At 41.7% G+C, this 18,918-nt stretch overlaps 1 protein-coding gene across 1 annotated transcript in view; it reads left to right on the top strand.

Annotated features, from left to right (window-relative positions):
• elp6 (elongator acetyltransferase complex subunit 6) overlaps positions 1-18,918 on the top strand; it is a 46,263-nt gene that overhangs the window by 9,597 nt on the left and 17,748 nt on the right. The window contains exons 2-4 of the mRNA XM_048529992.2: positions 9,736-9,814; positions 13,602-13,672; positions 15,217-15,350. Coding sequence (XP_048385949.1) covers positions 9,736-9,814; positions 13,602-13,672; positions 15,217-15,350 — 284 coding nt within the window. The remainder of the gene's footprint in view (positions 1-9,735; positions 9,815-13,601; positions 13,673-15,216; positions 15,351-18,918) is intronic.

Genomic DNA, 18,918 nt, shown 5'->3' on the forward strand with positions numbered 1-18,918 from the left:
GGGAGGACCTGAACAGCCACTATTGATGGTGTACTATTGTGTTCTATGATGCAATAAATTTGCACCAGAGTAAGTTAGCCATCCGCAGAAGTGAGCACGAAGTAGAGTGAGTTTACATATTTTGAATTAAAAATTGATATTAAAAAAACTGTTAAACAAGGTCAGCTCTTACTTGAATTTATAGTAAATTTATTATAAATTTCTACTGACTCTCTTGAAACCTCTGATGCCAACAGACCATGGCTGTTTAGATTTTCTTTTCTCCCGTATCCAGGGCTTCAACATTTCTCCTTTCTTTATCTCTTGTTCAGACTTGAACATGTCCTTCCAGGTGAGGTTTAATTGGAACACTTTGGCATGGCATCCTTGGACTTTGATTTTGAGATTTCTATTTCATCACTGCCTTTGTGGATGATATTGTAATCTGCAGGAAATGCTATTCATCTCAGTCTATTGCAAAAGACAGGATGTTTGAAAGAAAAGCTGGTTCAGTTAGATAGTCACATTGTTGTAGAACAGGTTTTAACCACTCAATTTTTTATTACTTGCTAAAATGCAAATCTCCTCACTTTTCAAACAATGTTTAATATTCCTTTTTCCTAAGGAAAGCCACCTTTTTAAACAAAGAACTCTGCTTCAACAACAGTTTTACACACAATCCCATTTCTGTGCTCTTCAGGGGGTCATTGTAGACTTGATGGACCAAATTGCTGCATTCCACACTGTAAGCATTCTACTCTATGAATTGAATTATCTTTTAATTTACTAGTACCATTTGTGGCAACCCCACAAAAAGACCACTCTGTACTTGAAATGAAGAGCAGGGGCAGTGTCTTTAGCCAATACGTTTTATTTAACTAAAACTAATAAGGCAACATTATTTGGTCAAGACATAAAGTTTGGAGCTGGATGAACACAGCAGGCCAAGCAGCATCTTAGGGGCACAAAAACTGACATTTCGGGCCTAGACCTTCTTCAGAAAAGGGGGATGGGGAGAGGATTCTGAAATAGGGAGAGAGGGAGGCAGACCAAAGATGGATAGAAGAGAAGATAGGTGGAGAGGACAGTATTGGTAGGCAGGGGATAGGTAAGTCTGAGGAGGACGGACAGGTCAAGGGGGCAGGATGAGGTTAGTGGGTAGGAAATGGAGGTGTGGCTTGGGGTGGGAGGAGGGGATAGATGAGAAGAAGAACAGGTTAGGGAGGCGGGGACGAGCTGGGCTGGTTTTGGGATGTAGTGGGGGGATGGGAGATTTTGAAGCTGGTGAAATCCACATTGATACCATTGGGCTGCAGGGTTCCCAAGCGGAATATGAGTTGCTGTTCCTGCAACCTACTGGTGGCATCATTATGGCACTGCAGGAGGCCCAGGATGGAGATATCGTCTAAGGAATGGGAGGGGGAGTTAAAATGGTTTGCGACTGGGAAGTGCGATTGTTTATTGCAAACTGAGCGTAGGTGTTCTGCAAAGCGGTCCCCGAGCCTCCACATGGTTTCCCCAATGGAGAGGAAGCTGCAGCGGGGTACAGTGGATGCAGTATACCACATTGGCAGATGTACAGGTGAACATCTGCTTGATATGGAAAGTCATCTTGGGGCCTGGGATATGGGTGAGGGAGGAGGTGTGGGGGCAAGTGTAGCACTTCCTGCGGTTGCAGAGGAAAGTGCTGGGTGTGGTGGGGTTGTGGGAGAGTGTGATGCAGACAAGGGAGTTGCCGAGAGACTGGTCTCTCCGGAAGGCAGACAAGGGTGGGGATGGAAAAATGTCTTTAGTGGTGGGGTCAGATTGTAGATGGCGGAAGTGTTTTCATCCACATCAAGCAGATGTTCACCTGCACATCCGCCAATGTGGTATGCTGCATCCACGATACCCGCTGCGGCTTCCTGTACGTTGGGGAAACCAAGCAGAGGCTTGGGGACCGCTTTGCAGAACACCTACGCTCAGTTTGCAATAAACAACTGCACCTCCCAGTCGCGAACCATTTTAACTCCCCCTCCCATTCCTTGGATGACACCTCCATCCTGGGCCTCCTGCAGTGCCATAATGATGCCACCAGTAGGTTGCAGGAACAGCAACTCCTATTCCGCTTGGGAACCCTGCAGCCCAATGGTATCAATGTGGATTTCACCAGCTTCAAAATCTCCCCTTCTCCTGCTGCATCCCAAAACCTGCCCAGCTTGTCCCCGCCTCCCTAACCTATTCTTCCTCTCACCTATCCCCTCCTCCCACCCCAAGCCGTGCCTCCATTTCCTACCTACTAACCTCATCCCGCCCCCCCTTGACCTGTCCGTCCTCCCCGGACTGACCTATTCCCTCCCTACCTCCCCACCCGTACTCTCATCTCCACCTACCTTCTCCTCTATCCATCTTTATTTCAGAATCTTCTCCCCGTCCCCCTTTTCTCATGAAGGATCTCAGCCGAAAGTATCAGTTTTTGTGCTCCTAAGATGTTGCTTGGCCTGCTGTGTTCATCCAGCTCCACACTTTGTTATCTCAGATTCTCCAGCATCTGCAGTTCCCATTATCTGTAATCACAACATTATTTGGTCACTTTCTTTTTGCTTGTTTGTGGGGCTTTCACTTGTGATGCTCCATTTCATAGATTATGAAGGCTTTGCTTGCAAAGTGAGAAGTAAATGTGGTGGGAGTGGAATTAAAACTCAGCATGCATTCCATTGGGTCTCAGAGTTTCCCCTCAAGTAAGAAACTGCCAGTGAAGAACTTACTGACATCTCTGTCCGTCCATCTATTCAGTGATTTCACGTTTTGCTTATTTTCTCTCTCCTCAGCAACAGACATTGACTACTTTAATTGGCCAAATATTGAGTGGCAGTGGGATTTTTAACTGTGGAGTATCTTAGTCATGCTCACTCCGACAGGATCTTCAAATGAATCTGTTGCAGCCGGTGACTGTCATGTGACTAGAAGCACTGATACTGATGTTTGTTTAATGTGCAGTGCTGAAAGTGTATTGAAGCAATACTTGGAGGCTGTAGAGCTTTCAATGAAGGCATTAACTTGAGAATTCAACTGAATGGTGATAGAGCAAGTGGTGAGGGCGTAACAGGTGAATCAAGGTAAAATCTGTAACCTTCGGGACTAGGAGGTGAGTGGCAACAGGATTTGGGGGATTGAGAGGTTAAAAGTGGTGACATAATTTAACTGGGGAGAGTATGCCAACAATTGAGCTTCACCGTTCCACACATCGTCACAAATTGTAAAAATGTACAGAACCTTAATGATTTACCAAAGTGACTAATTTGCCTGATTAACTGCTATTTGGGACAAAGTATGTGGCACTCGATTCTTCAGTAACAGAAAAATCACTTTTGATAGGAACACTTACTTTAACAAAAGCAATGAAAAGACAGGATTTCTAGTTTACATGATTTTAAACCTTTTGAAAATTGAAGCATGCACAACCTTGCTGAAAATGGACAAAATTTGACTGATTATTACCAGCCGCTTGGGAAAGTATTCTGATTCTTGTGTACTCCCAGGTTAATGATTTAATCAAAGTACACTAAATTCCCAATTTACCTGTCTATTGGTATTAGGTGAACAGAAAACACTGACCAGGTTTCTGTACTGAACAAGATCACTATTTCTTGCAAATAAATAAATTCTAACCACCTGTAAACAACTGACTCCAGTGGTTGAAACTCGGTAGCCCCTTTTTTAAATCTTCTACGCATGAATACAGGTAAACACAGACCAAAAGAGTGAATCACGATTCAATTGCAAATTTCATGAGTTCTAGTGTAGCGTTTTCCTCCCGAAGATGGACCTTGTCTGATTTCCTTCCTCCTTAATTCTTAGGTCTTTACAGAAGACAATTATTAAGTTTCACAGTTACAACAAATGATGACAGAGCATAACTAACCGTCTTCAGGCTGCAGTTATTTTGCTATAGGGAAACAGAGAGGCATGTTGTTTCTTCCAGTCTGGATAACCTTCAGCCATTGTATCATTCAAACACACAAGTTGTTCTGCTGTCTAGAAACCAATCAGAGTTGTCATCAGGTTGATGACCTTTGACTTTCCCAACTAATCACAATTGCACAAACCAGTCGACTCCCTGTTGCCAGCCACATCTCTCTGCACACCCACCATGGTGCCATGGTATTTTACCTCGCCTTCACAAAGCAGCATTGTAAATTAAACTCAGAGTTCCAGTAACTTGTTTATGAAAGTGCATCAGTTCCTTCCCCAGTCTTTAGTTTTAAAAAGAGCCTTTTTTTTCCATTTTAGTCCATAATCAAAATAAAAGCTGTTATCTTTACAGTATATACTGACGGTGAAAAAGAATGTATGTTTATTACAGAACCTTACACTACCTGAGAAATCCAAACACTTTATGGCCATTGACTTACATTTCAGTAGTAACTACTCTTCTAATGTTGGTAAATACGGGAATCATGACAGGCTTTCTGATGAGGGAAAGTATCGCAAACAACAGTGTGACAATAATGATCAAGTAATAATGACCTCAAACTCTGGTTGATTATTGACCTGGGAGAACTCCTCTGCCTTTTTTGAACAACTGTTTGGGATTGATTACGCTACCTGAGTGTTATGAAGTGTCACCATAAATTTTACTCCTTAGTCTTTGGGTTAGAAACCCACTATATTAAGTGATGTTGCCAGCCCCAGCTGTTGTGATTTTCATTTAATACTGACCTCTACCCAGAAGTGTGCTTTGCTGCTTTGATTACAGTTATAGTTCATTGTGAGTCCTGACCCACAGCAGTATGATTTGACTCTTAAATACCCTGTGAGAATTGGCCGAGCAAGCCACTCAGTAGTGTCAAAACTGTTACAAAGCCCAGCAAGGAATGAATCTGTTCGGACCACTTAGCTTCGACCTAGACACTGGAAACAACAACACACATAGCATTGTTGACCTTGCACTGTTGTCCTGAAGTAACATTTGAAGACTTGTGCCAAAATTGGGCAGCTATCCCACAAATTCATCAAACATCCTGACATTATCCGTAAGTTGTGCATCCACAAGTATGACTCTTTCAGATATCACTATCACTATATAGCATGTCCTACCAGCAGAATATATCCAGCAGAGATGAGGCACAGTGGTTTACTGTTGAGGGAGTTGCCCTGGAGGCGTCAGCATTGACTCCAGACTCCTGGTTTAAAGAATAAGCACTCTTCTATGATGAGCGCTACATAGAGGAAAAGCTGAAGGAGTCAAGATCACAGAATGTACTCTGGGGACTTCAATATCTATGACTTAGAAAGCACCACTACTGACTGAACTGGCTGTGTTTTTGAGGATGTGGCAGATGATGAGGGATCCAAAATGCACATGGACTCAACCTCACCATCTACCTGATACATCTATCCAAGGCAGCCTTGATAAGACTGATCTTCGTAATCATTGTGAAGGTCAAGTACTTCACTTTCAGGATACCCTCCATCATTATTGGGCCATGGTGCTGAATTGGGAAGATGTAGATCAGATGTAGCAATTCAGCTGAGAATCCATGAGGCACAGCAGCAGAATTGTACTTAACCACAAACTGCAATGTCATAGCTTAGCACATCACCCACTCTATAGTAACCATCAAGTGTGAAAATGTTTAAATTAGAGTGCAAGAGGCGTACCTAATATGTGGTTGCCAGTCAGTCTACTTTTGATCATCAATAAAGCGATAGAATGGGGCATTGACAATACATTCAAATAACTCTTGTTCAACAATAACCTTTTCACTGATGCTAAGTTCTAAGGGCTGCTGAATGGCTGGTCTTGTTAGAATCTTGGTTCAAGAATGGGCAAAAATGTTGAGTTGCCAGTGACTGCCTTTTGCATCAAGGCAGCCTTATTTGGGCTAATAATTTGCTCCTCAAACTCCTCAACTCCCTGATCTTTCAAAAATTTGTCTCCCTCCTTTAAATTCTTTCAGTGATCTACTTTTCATAATTCTGAGGTGGAGAGATCCTCATTCAATACCCTGTTCCATTTAATTAATAGCCTGCCTTTTGATTCTCCTCATCAAAGTGCGTGACCTAGTAGTTAACTGCATTAAATGCCATCTACCAAGTTTACGTATATAGACGCAACCTCCCTACATCGCCTTGCAGATTCCTTATGTTCTTATCGCAAGACATCATTCCACCTATTTTTGTACCATCAGCAAATTTAGATGCAATGCACTCTGCCTCCTTCAATTATTTATCATCTATATAAAAGACTTGAGGTACCGGGACTGAACCTTGTGGCACACAGTGTTTATGTCTTTCCAACCTGAAAAATCTGTATTATTCTGATCTTGCTAATATATTGTCACTAATATTGTGAGCTCCTATCGTATGCCCTAGTTTATGTGGCTTTTTCCAAATGACCGTTAGTAGGCTAACTGGCCTATAGGTTGCTGTTTCCATTCCTCCTTCAATAGGGTTGTCACATAGTGGTTTCTCAATTGCTGGAAGCCTCTACGAATCCAGTATTTAGTGGAATATTTTGAATAATTCCTTCACTTTTTCTACAGCCACTTCTTTTAAAACTCTTGGATGCAGATTGTTAGGTCTTGGTAACTTATCTGCCTTGAGTGACATTAGTTTGTCAAACACTGTCGGTTGTAATCAAGAATGTTACAAGATTTTGCCAACCATTAGTACCTTGCTTATCTGCTACCTTTGGTATATTTGTATTACCATCTGTCGTGACAAGTGATGGAAAATGTGTTTAAATTTTATGCTATTTCCCTGTTTCCTTATTATTAATTCCCTAATTATAAATAGCTGGTCCAAGGACCAAACTCCATAGCAGCCACTAGTTACTACTTGCCATCCAGGGGGGAAAAAAACCATTTATCCTGACACTCTTCTGTCCATCAGCCAGTCACCTATCCAAGCTAATAAAGTACCTGTAATTCCATATGATCCAACCTTACAATTAACCTTTTGTTTGGCACCTTATCAAACACTTCAGAAGTACAGCTGTATTCCATCTACAAGATTTCCATTATCCACTTTGTTTGTTACATCTTCGAAGAATTCTAGCAAAATTAGTCAAACATGATTTGCCCTTCATAAAACCATGCTGACTTTGATGGATAGTGTTTTGACTTTCCAAATGTTGATATTGCTTCCTTGATAATTGATTCCAACAGACGTTAAACTAACTGATCTGTAATTTCCCATGTGTTGCCTCCCTCCTTTTTTGAATAAGGGCATTAAATTAGCTTTTTTCCAATCCACTGGAACTTTTCCAGTGTCCAGGGAATTGTGGAATATTTTAACCAATGGATCCACTATCCCTGCCACCACTTCAATACCCTAGGATGTAGGCCATCAGGGCCAGGGACTTGTCTGCCCTCAATCATAATAGTTTGCAGAGTACCTTTTCCCTATCAATGTTGATTGTTCTAAGTTCTGCCCTTTCTATTGTGTCTGACTTGTCCGTTCCACTAGGAATGGTCACCATTGCCACTTTTGTTCATCCTCCTGGAAGTGTGTGTTTGGCTGCTGGGGATATTTGAAAAGAGAAGCATTTATACTTCTATATTCATGATTGTATACTAAGCAACCATTGACTCCTTTTAACTAGGCTCTGTTTTGGTAAACTGCTAATTATGTTTATTAAGAAATCGGGTTGACAAATCTTTCCATTTAAACTGATGTAAATACCATACTTAATTTATCATCTTAGGAACTGGAAATATTTTTATTTCATGTTGTTACCTGTGGAGTAATGGGACTGAAGTGGTGATGCAGTCTTCCAAACTCGGTTGTAACAAAATATTTCAGCTTTGAGGTGAGCAGAGCACTGATTAATCAGAATAACACCAGCGCTTTAATGATTAAATTATGAAGACAGGTTTCAAAATTAGCTTGATTCCAGGAAATTTAGGTAATCGGGTTGAGATCCTTAAAATGTTATAAGGATCCATTTAGGTTAAGTATAATCCAACAATTTCTCCATGTAAGTAATCAAGGACAAAGTGTCATGATCTTAAAGTTTAAGCTATTGAGGAATGAATCAAGAGGTAATTGTTCATGTAGTGGATAATAACATGAAACAGTTGATGTGGAAGGCTGTGGATGTGACAACAATTGCAGCTATCAAAGCTGAAATTCATTGTAACAACGTGTGAAGCTGGATGAACACAGCAGGCCAAGCAGCATCTCAGGAGCACAAAACCTGATGTTTCGGGCCTAGACCCTTCATCAGAGAGGAGGAATGGGGAGAGGGTTCTGGAATAAATAGGGAGAGAGGGCGAGGTGGACCGAAGATGGAGAGAAAAGAAGATAGTTGGAGAGGAGAGTATAGGTGGGAAGGTAGGGAGGGGATAGGTCAGTCCAGGGAAGAATGACAGGTCAAGGAGGTGGGATGAGGTTAGTAGGTAGGAAATGGAGGTGCGGCTTGAGGTGGGAGGAAGGGATGGGTGAGAGGAAGAATGGGTTAAGGAGGCGGAGACAGGCTGGGCTGGTTTTGGGATGCAGTGGGGGGAGGGGAGATTTTGAAGCTTGTGAAGTCCACATTGATACCATTGGGCTGCAGGGTTCCCAAGTGGAATATGAGTTGCTGTTCCTGCAACCTTCGCGTAGCATCATTGTGGCACTCAGGAGGCCCAGGATGGACATGTCATCTAAAGAATGGGAGAGGGAGTTAAAATTGTTCACGACTGGGAGGTGCAGTTGTTTATTACGAACCGAGCGGAGGTGTTCTGCAAAGCTGTCCCCAAGCCTCTGCTTGGTTTCCCCAATGTAGAGGAAGCCTCACCGGGTACAACGGGCAGGTGAGCAGGTGTTCACCAGTTGTAGTACCTGGTGTGGCTACCTCTACACTGAAACCAAGCGGAGGCTTGGGGACCGCTTTGCAGAACACCTCCGCTCGGTTCGCAATAAACAACTGCACCTCCCAGTCGCGAACCATTTTAACTCCCCCTCCCATTCTTTAGACGACATGTCCATCACGGGCGTCCTGTAGTGCCACAGTGATGCTACCCGAAGGTTGCAGGAACCGCAACTCCTATTCCGCTTGGGAACCCTGCAGCCCAATGGTATCAATGTGGACTTCACAAGCTTCAAAATCTCCCCTTCCCCACCGCATCCCAAAACCAGCCAAGTTTTGTCTCCTCCCCCCACTACATCACACAACCAGCCCAGCTCGTCCCTTCCCCTCACTGCATCCCAAAACTAGCCCAACCTGTCTCCACCTCCCTAACCCATTCTTCCTCTCACCCATCCCTTCCTCCCACCTCAAGCCGCACCTCCGTTTCCTACCTATTAACCTCATCCCACCTCCTTGACCTGTCATTCTTCCCTGGACTGACCTATCCCCTCCCTACCTCCCCACCTATACTCTCCTCTCCACCTATCTTCTTTTCTCTCCACCTTTGGTCCGCCTCGCCCTCTTTCCCTATTTATTCCAGAAGCCTCTCCCCATTCCCCTCTCTGATGAAGGGTCCAAACCCGAAATGTCAGGTTTTGTGTTCCTGAGATGCTGCTTGGCCTGCTGTGTTCATCCAGCTCCACGCTTTGTTATCTTGGATTCTCCAGCATCTGCAGTTCCCATTATCTCTGAAATTCATTGTGTTAGTTTATCAAATGATATAGCGTGTAGTTAGATAAATGCATTTTCAGGTTTGGAACTGTCGCAATCTCATTGAATGATGGAATGAGAGAGATTGACCTACTCCTGGTTTTTCTGTTTGCTCTGTGGAAACATTTTGCACATGAAAACGGCTTTTTCTGTGCTTCTGTTCAAAACAGGGAAAAGCTGTGCTCCTTTGTGACAAGCAGACGGATGGAAGTTTCCTTGTACATCACTTCCTTTCTTTTTATCTTAAGGGTAAGTGGCATCGCATTTTTAGGGAGCTAGTGTTGAGTTGGTGTGTATTGTAGTGCTGCACCTTAACCTGCAATCATGAGTACATTGCACAACTTGTTTTCAGGCCAACAAAGATTCAACTTCCACAATGTTTGGCATTAATGTCCTACACACGTGAGATTAGATATTTGACAAACCGTGCTGTGGAAGGGTATCGGATTTTGTGGTCCATAAACATTGTGTATGAGGTACAAGAGTATTCTCTGGTCATTTTAAATTCTTCTTTAATGTGTCACTTCAAATCCTTATAAAAGAACCATTTGGAGTTCATGCACTTTATGCCCAGGAATATTATGTATAAATTTGGCTTGTTGAATGATATTGGCGCATGTAATTTGGTTTTTGCATTGCCAGCCTTCAGAGAAGATGTATGCAAATTGTTGAGTAAGTTAAACCTTTATTTAACCTTTGATTGAAAACATTTATTAGAGTGAGAGAGTTGTACGTCATGGAAAGAAGCCCATCGTGTTCACAATGGTCATCAATCACTAATCTATTCGAGTCCACGTTCCAGCATTTACCGTGTAGCTGTGCATGCTATGGCAGCTCAAGCGATGATCAAATTCTTCCTAAACGTGATGGTTCATTCCTTTGCCACCCTTGCAAGCAGTGAGTTCCAGATACCCACTACACTCTCGGTGATAAAAAATACTTCCTTAAATCTCCTGTAAACCTCCTGGTTATTGACTCCTCATCATTTTGTTGACTTTAATTGGAATCCCCCTCAGCTTTCTATGGTCTAAGTAAAACAATCCCATCCCATCTCGTTTCTCTTCATAGCTAAAACACGTCAGCCCAGACAACAAAAATAGAAATTGATGGAAAAACTCAGCAGGTCTGACAGCGTCTGTGGACAGAAAGCAGAGCTAATATTTCAGATTCAATTCTGAAGGGTTACTAGACCTGAAACGTTAACTCTGCTTTCTCGCCACAGATGCTGTCAGACCTGCTGAGTTTTTCCAGCAAGTTCTGTTTTTATTTTTGATTTCCAGCATTTGCAATTTTTTGTTTGTTTAGCATTTAGCCCAGGTAACCGTTTGGTCGATCTCCTCTGCACCCTTTCTAGTGGAATTACACTTTTTTCTTAGTGTGGCACTCAGAACTGTACATGTTGTTCCAGCCTACCTAATTTCTTCAGCAGCTCTATGATAGCCTTTCTGCTTTTGAATTCAGTGCCCCAACTAAGAAAAGCAGGTAACCCATATACCATCTTATCCACTTGCCCTGTTACTTTCAAGGATCTGTGGACATAGACACCGAATTGTCTCTGATCCTCTGTAGTTCCTAGGTTCTACCAGTTATGATGTAACCTTTGCCTTATTTCTTCTCCTAAAATATATCACCTTATGTTTTTTCCAGACTAAATTCTATTCTGTCTCTTAAACCAAGCAGCATACGTTTACCTCGAGCATTCTGAAGTCCAATTTTTATCATTCCTCACAACAAATTCTCTTTAGGGTTAAATTGGATTTATTGCTTGTTCATGTTGGGGGATTACTGCTGCAACACCCAGACACACGAATACAAGGAAGAAAAGACGGAAAAGATAACAAAAGTCAAAAATATGGATATTAGTTTGTGAATGTCATGCTTCAGAAAGCTGGTGTTTAGTGACGCTTTACTTTTGTTGGAACTCCAATTCAGTTGTGTTGGCCAAGGCAGGATTCCACAATTTCTTCTAAAATTGAAAATGCAACAGTATAATGTAGATGTATTGAGGCCTAGTCCACTTCTTCAATCAGAACAAAGCTTCTTTTAGAGATAACAGTGTAGAGTTGGAGAAGCGCAGCAGCCAGGCAGCATCAGAGGAGCAGGAAAATTGTCATTTCTGGTTGGTAACCTTCTTCAGAGTTTCCTGCTCTTCTGATGCTGCTTGGCCTGCTGTGCTCCTCCAGCTCCACACTGTGTTATCTCTGACTCTGGCAGTTCTTACTATCTCTAAGGTTTCTTTTAGAACTAAGTTTTAAGAAGCCTTACTTGGACTTGAATAAAAGTGACATTGTGCAAATGCTTTAAAACTCAAAAAGAATAATAACTCAGAATATCTGCATTCCTGAAGAAGAGTCCTCCCATGCTCTAAACCTTAACTCTGTTTCTCACTTTTTCTCCACAGATGCTGACAGACCTTCTGAGTTTTTCCAGCATTGTGTTTATTACTTGCGCCTGAGGTTGGCTTAGTGACCTGGAGTCTGGCAATTTTGTTATGTTCTTATGGATTTAACTCATTTCGATGGTAAAAAGTAGACTGGGGCAAAGGCAGTCCAGAAATTACAACTAAACCTTGAGTCCAGAGGAGTACTGGTCATGTGGCATGGTTCTGAGTTGAATTGACTTTGTTTTGTTTCTATCCCTGTGGTAGAGATTCCATTGTCCACTTTAGGACTTGGATGAGACTATCTCTGCATGTATGTTGAGATTAGATTCTCCCTTCATTATCAGTTCATTCTTGGAGATGGCGTATCTGTTGTCTTGCAATTTCTATGCATTTACTAGAAGAGAAATTTTACTAGGGATGATGTATTTACCTTTGTTCTTGTAATTACTGCTGGATGCTTTTTATAGTTGTTGGCAACTTGCTGGCAAATCAGGTCATCCGTAGCAGCCATATGAATGAAGCAAAATTCATTTCAAAATTAAATAAGTATAGATTTTAAACAATTTCATATCTTGTGTGTCTTTGTGACATGATACCTCTTTAAATTTCCAAGTATCTCAAGTAAAAAATAACCAGCAATGTGAGTTAGTATTTACGTAAGTAAATTGTTAGTTTATTACACAAATAACTTTCAGCAAGTTAAGTTTAAAAAGTGAAGAAATTATTTGCTGAAATACAAGAAGAAAGATTTAAAGTAAGGAAAAATAAAAATTCTGTATAGAAATGTGATTAGTTTATGCTATCATTGAAGACCAGTCTTACTTGACGTTTCCCTTTCTGAAGTGAGAGTTGAACGTTTTGAATCAGATTTAGCAGCTGGGATGACTTCTGAGACCTAGTTGTTGGAGGTTGTTTTCAGAAATGGAGTAAGCAGAACTCCTAGGAATGAGTGACAACATCTCCTTTTGTCCCTTTCTTTCAGCACTCTGCAGGTTTTGGCTCTCGGTGGTCTTGTTCAGTTTAGCAGTCCTGGATTCCTCCCTATTTCATCCAGCTAGTGCTCTGCTCACCCTCCTGAAATGTCTGCACACAATCATAGATTACAGCCAGACTATTATATACTTCAAAGCTCACTAATGGCAACTATCATAAATGGTTGCATTATGCTTCCAAAGTAGGTATTGGGTTAACTCAATCTGAAATGCAGGTCTATCCTTTTTTTTATCGTTAATGCAGTTAACTTTTTAACTGTACCAGCCATTAGCTTAGGCTGTTTAACTATCGAACTGTTTACTGAATTTCAAAAGATCTTTTGTGATTGTGTCTTGATGGAGCCCACTATACATTTGTGGCAGGTATATTCTTCCAGCTCCACCCATCAGTTCCCTGTGCTTTAACAGGAGTATGCGTGTATTTTGTGTAATCTTTAGATATAAAGTATGACCAATTGGAATCCTGGCAGGTACAGTGTAATTTTATTCAGGCTATGTCTTTTAGTGGAATTATTGGAATCCAGTCAAAAACTGAGGATGATATGTAGCATGAACAGTTTCTGAGAGAGCACGTTTGAAATTACAAAATAAAAACCAGTTTGAGCTGTGTATATAGCTTCTTCGGAAGTATCTGGTCTAATGTTTGTTTTTTTTTCCACAGGAGGTTGTAAGGTGTGCTTTCTTGGCTTGGTCCAGTCTTTTAATCATTACAGTCTTGTTGCCCAAAAGCTAGTAAGTATGGAAATACCTGGGCTTGCTGTATGAGGGTGGTGTATTTTTTTTAAAATTGTGACCAAGTCATTTCTGGTTCTGTAAATTCCCAACATTATACATTGGTGTTCTAAGTTCCCTCCTATCAATTTAGCAATACCTTGTGGCTAAAAAGATTCACTTCGTTGACTCTGAACTGTGGTTGCTTCGGTCACCTGTATCCCTTCCAAGATGAGTCACAATTGACGTTATTATAGCTCCCAGCTGTTTTGTTTTGTTTTTAGTTAATGAAGTGCTGTTTCATTGAAATGCTAGCATACTGTGCTGCAGATTTGAGTTTAACAATCAAATAGAAATTTAGTTTGCGAAACTAATAAAAATAAAATAAAATAAATCAAGGTGTTTACTCATAACAAAATTTGGAATACAGTAAAAATACAGTTCCATTTATTCCAACATAATCACTTTACAGTACACAAATACTTGGTGTAAATTAATTCCCTTTGTCACACCAATGGGTTTGACTTAACTGCTCCTTTCAATTCCTGCCCTCAAGTTTGATTTCTTCTTCTGAAGTATGCTGTCACAACTGTGTGCTAAGATTTTCTCAGCTTTGAATAGCCCCTTCAAGGTTTGAACTAAACAATCTGGCTTGGAACTTCCAAACTAAAATACTTAGTCTGTGGTATACCATTCTGTGAAATAGTTTCTTTCTTATACATCTCACTTCAATCAAGTTGTCAATGAGTTGAATGCAAAACCTTTTCCAAACCGTGTTTTTCCCTAAACAAAGAGAAAGTTCCCAATCCTTCTAAACTAAAAATAAGCCACTGCTCCTCATTGTTTACTTTGTTTGCTTGTAAAACTCTCCTCAGGTTGATATTTCCCATGATCATTCCAGGACTCCTCTTTCTCACTGGTTTACACAAAATTATCGCAGAAATACTGTCAAATAAATCATTAACTACCCTCATAATCAGATCATGACAGAAATGTCACTGCTTCAAATTCCAAACTCTAAACTCTGAAATAAATTATATTAAAAGTAGATATAAATCACAACAGTGACAATCAACATGTGTTTGGAATTCTTGGACTTAACATTTCAATAACGTGCAAGAAGCTTTTGGAATTCTGTTGGTAAGATCAGCTGATCAAATTCCTTTGATAACCTAAACCTTCCAAGATATTGGTGCTTATGAAATTCTGGCCTTTTGAACACTAATCACTTCACTGGTAGATGATGCATCTTCTGATTCTAAGCTGTGGAATTTCCTCTCTAATCCACTCCACCTCTTCGCCCTTGAGACACTGTGTAAAGCCTACCTTGGACCAAGCTTTCGGTCATCTGACCTAACAATTGTTTATACAACTTGGTGTCACATTTTGCTTTTCCACATAAAGTATCAAGTTTCTCTAAAATAGCTTGGGATATTTCATTCTAAGTGTCCACAATATTTTGTTGTAGGGATGTGGACTCAGGGGCACTGAAGATACTCTGGTTGAACTGTACCCAAAGTTGTCTTTCTCAAATTTTCCATAATTAATTGTATCTTGTATTACAGGGTGTTCACCTACCTGCAGCCAGAGAAAAAGGGCAACTGGTGTTTCTCGAAGGACTCCGGTCTTCCCTTGATGCCATACTTGCTGATGAACAGCACAGTAGTCCACCAACACTATCCCCTTTCCAGTTTCTAAGGTAGATACCTGCAGGTGCCTGTAAGGGACCTGAGTAATGTTCTAAATGAGGCAACCTATGTTCTGTTTCAGGGTGCTATCGAAACTGGACTGCTACTCCATTTCTTCTAGCTTCCATTTCTAACAAATTGGAAATGCATTGAGGGGGGTATTTTTTTGATTTCCAGCAAACCTTCAATGTATCTGGTGAATAATTATCTTCATAAAGGGAAACTACTTCTTTGTCCAATTTCATCTGAACTAACAAATCATTTACCAACTTTGTTGACTTTAAACACCCTCTAAATTGCACCTTACACAACAATTGCAGCAAGGCCATTTCATCTCCTGGAAAACAACTAAAGAGAAACTGGAAATCATAGAATCTGAACAATGTGGAACCAGGAAATTTGGCCCATCAAGTCCACACCAACCCTATGAAGAGTGTCCCACCCAGAACCATCCTGTTCTTGTAACCCTGCATTTTCCATGCCAATCCACCTAGCCTGAACATCCCAAGACTTTATGGGTAATTTAGTTTGGCCAGTCCACCTAACCCCCACATCTTTGGACTGTGGGAGGAAACTGGAGCAACCAGAGGAAACCCACACAAGCACAGGGAGAACATACAGACTTCACACTGTCACCCACGAGTGGAATCTCACCTGAGTCCCTGGCACTGTGAGGCAACCATGCTTGCCATTGTGCCATTTTAAGTGTCAGCCTTGATAGCAGTGTTCTCACTTGAACAGTGAATTTAAAATATGCTCATGCTCATGCTCGAAGTATATACAGACTTGAATAGCTGGCTGCCTGTCAATCACGTCTCTTAGTGGGAGCACAATTAGGCCATTTGATAATGGCTGATACGTTTCTCAATCCCATTCTGCTGCCTTCCTCCTGTAACTCTTGATCCCCTTATCAAGAGGCTATTTCCTTTAAGTAAATGCTAATAATTGTCATAACCTGACAACTGTTGAAGTTAAATAGAAATCCATTTTATTCATTTACGTGATAAGGGAATGTATAACAGGGGGAGGTGATGGCCTTGTGGTATTATTGCTGGAATGTTAATGATCTGGGGAGATGGTTCAAATCCCGCCACAGCAGGATTCAATTTTTAAAAAATGCAATTAAGAGTTTAGTGATGACCATGAAACCATTGTTGATTGTCAGAAAAGCCCATCTGGTTAACTGATGTCCTTTACGGACGCTAATTGCCTTCCCTGCCTGGTTTGGCCTATGTGTGACTCCAGATCCACAGAAATATGGTTTACTCTCAACCATCGTCTAGCCCATTATGGATGGCACCATATACTGCCTAGCCAGCGATGCTCTCATCCTGTGAATGAATAAAAAGAAGTGAGCACTTATTGCACTTTGGAAGCCTTGAACCAGTGCAGTCTGTGGAGTTTCTGCCCAGTGCTCTGTGTTAGAACACTGTGGAGAAGGAAAGATAGCAAGTCATATTCCAAACTTTGGGCCATAAATTGGCTCCAAGGGTTGGGTCAGTCATGATGCGGTATGAAGTAGGGTTGGGCATGTATCATGCTGAATGAGGCACCGTCCTCTTGGGTGGCTACTCCAGGCATACCTCGGCCGAAGCCTCATAGCTGACTGAGAGCTGTTGTGCACCACTGTTGAATTGAAGCATGTCATGAAGGCCCTAGGTGGATGCTGACATGTGATTTTTGTTCAGTGCCCTGTTTTAGCAGTTTTAATTGCCTACAGATATCAAATGAGGTTACCATGAATGTCCTGCCTTTGTAACCTCACCCCTCACCTGAGGCTTGCTGACCTTTTATGTTAAACTCACCACCAGCTGGCCATCTTTGAGAGCGCAGCCACAGGTCCTCTGACACTGTGGTGACTTCACCTTTTCTAGATATCAGCTCTTTGTACTTTATTTTGTCACTGAATTTAAATACTCATGCTGGTATGATGGGATTTAAACACTCTGTATCCCTGAATTAGATATTCCAGCCTCTGCATCACTACATCAGTGACAATGTAATGGTGTTATTGTACCCAGACAATAGCTATATTAATGATTCGTAAATTTAAAATATATAGTTAGATGGGAGGAGTTTCTTCATTGAGCAATGGAGGCACGATATTCAGACTGCAACAAGATACTGTTGTACGGGATGAGGGTAGTTAACATTTCAGCAGACTTGTGCAGTGTTGTATAGATAATCAAAAGAAGCTGTCTAATCATTGACTTCAGTTTCGAGCATTGGAATTATAATTCAGAGATGCATTAATTTGTTTATTCTGGTGAATGGAAATCCAATGTTTTGACTGCTCGAAGTCTAACAGCATTGAGTGTTGATTTACTGGGCAGCTACCTTTTGTGATTCCCACTGAAACCTGTAGGTAACGGTATCTAATCATTAGGTGTAAGTGTATTTGTCCCAACAGTGATTGCTTGATAAATAGCTGAACTTGGAAAAGAAGGTGATGCTACTTGAATAAACCAAAAGCGAAGTTCAGTTGAAAGTCTGTGGTTCTGTTTCAGAATTATGGAAGGTCAGAGTCATAGCTCAGAAGAGGACCTTTAGCCCGTTGAGTCTATGCCAACCCATGTACAATAATCCCACTTTCCAGCACTTGGCCCACCGATTTGAATGTTATTACAGTTCACTTCCCTTCATCGTCCGTGGCTGGTAATGGCAGGTTCCTGGTTTTAAAATTAATATTCAATGTTATTCATCTTTCCAGTAACTGATAGCTATGACACCCTGTTTTCTGAAGCTGCATAAGGCCCAGAAGCAAACTGTAAGGCAAACTCAAAAAACATTCCATGTGGAGTAAAACCTAATTTTTAGATCTCCTATCAGAGATAATGGGAACTGCAGATGCTGGAGAATCCGAGATAACAAAGTGTGGGGCTGGATGAACACAGCAGGCCAAGCAGCATCTCAGGAGCACAAAAGCTGACATTCCACCCTCTGCATCACTACGTCAGACCCTTCATCAGAAAAAGGGGATGGGGAGAGGAGTCTGAAATAAATAGGGAGAGGGGGGAGGCGGACTGAAGATGGATAGAGGAGAAGATAGGTGGAGAGGAGAGTATCAGTGGAGAGGTAGGGAGGGGATAGGTCAGTCTGGGAAGGATGGACTGGTCAAGGGGGGCGGGATGAGGTTTGTAAGTAGGAAATGGAGGTGCGGCTTGAGGTGGGAGGAGGGGATAGGTGAGAGGAAGAACAGGTTAGGCAGGCAGGGACGAGCTGGGCTGGTTTTGGGATGCACTGGGGATAGGGGAGATTTTGAAGCTGGTGAAATCCACATTGATACCATTGGGCTGCAGGGTTCCCAAGCAGAATATGAGTTGCTGTTCCTGCAACCTACTGGTGCATTCATTATGGCACTGCAGGAGGCCCAGGATGGACGTGTCATCTAAGGAATGGGAGGGGGAGTTGAAATGGTTTACGACTGGGAGGTGCAGTTGTTTACTGCAAACAGAGTGTGGGTGTTCTGCAGAGCGATCCCCAAGCCTCCACTTGGTTTCCCCAATGTAGAAGAAGCCACACCATGTACAGCAGATGCAGTATACCACATTGGCGGATGTGCAGGTGAACATCTGCTTG

Source organism: Stegostoma tigrinum, chromosome 5 (assembly GCF_030684315.1).
Source record: "Stegostoma tigrinum isolate sSteTig4 chromosome 5, sSteTig4.hap1, whole genome shotgun sequence".
Taxonomy (NCBI): Eukaryota; Metazoa; Chordata; class Chondrichthyes; order Orectolobiformes; family Stegostomatidae; genus Stegostoma; species Stegostoma tigrinum.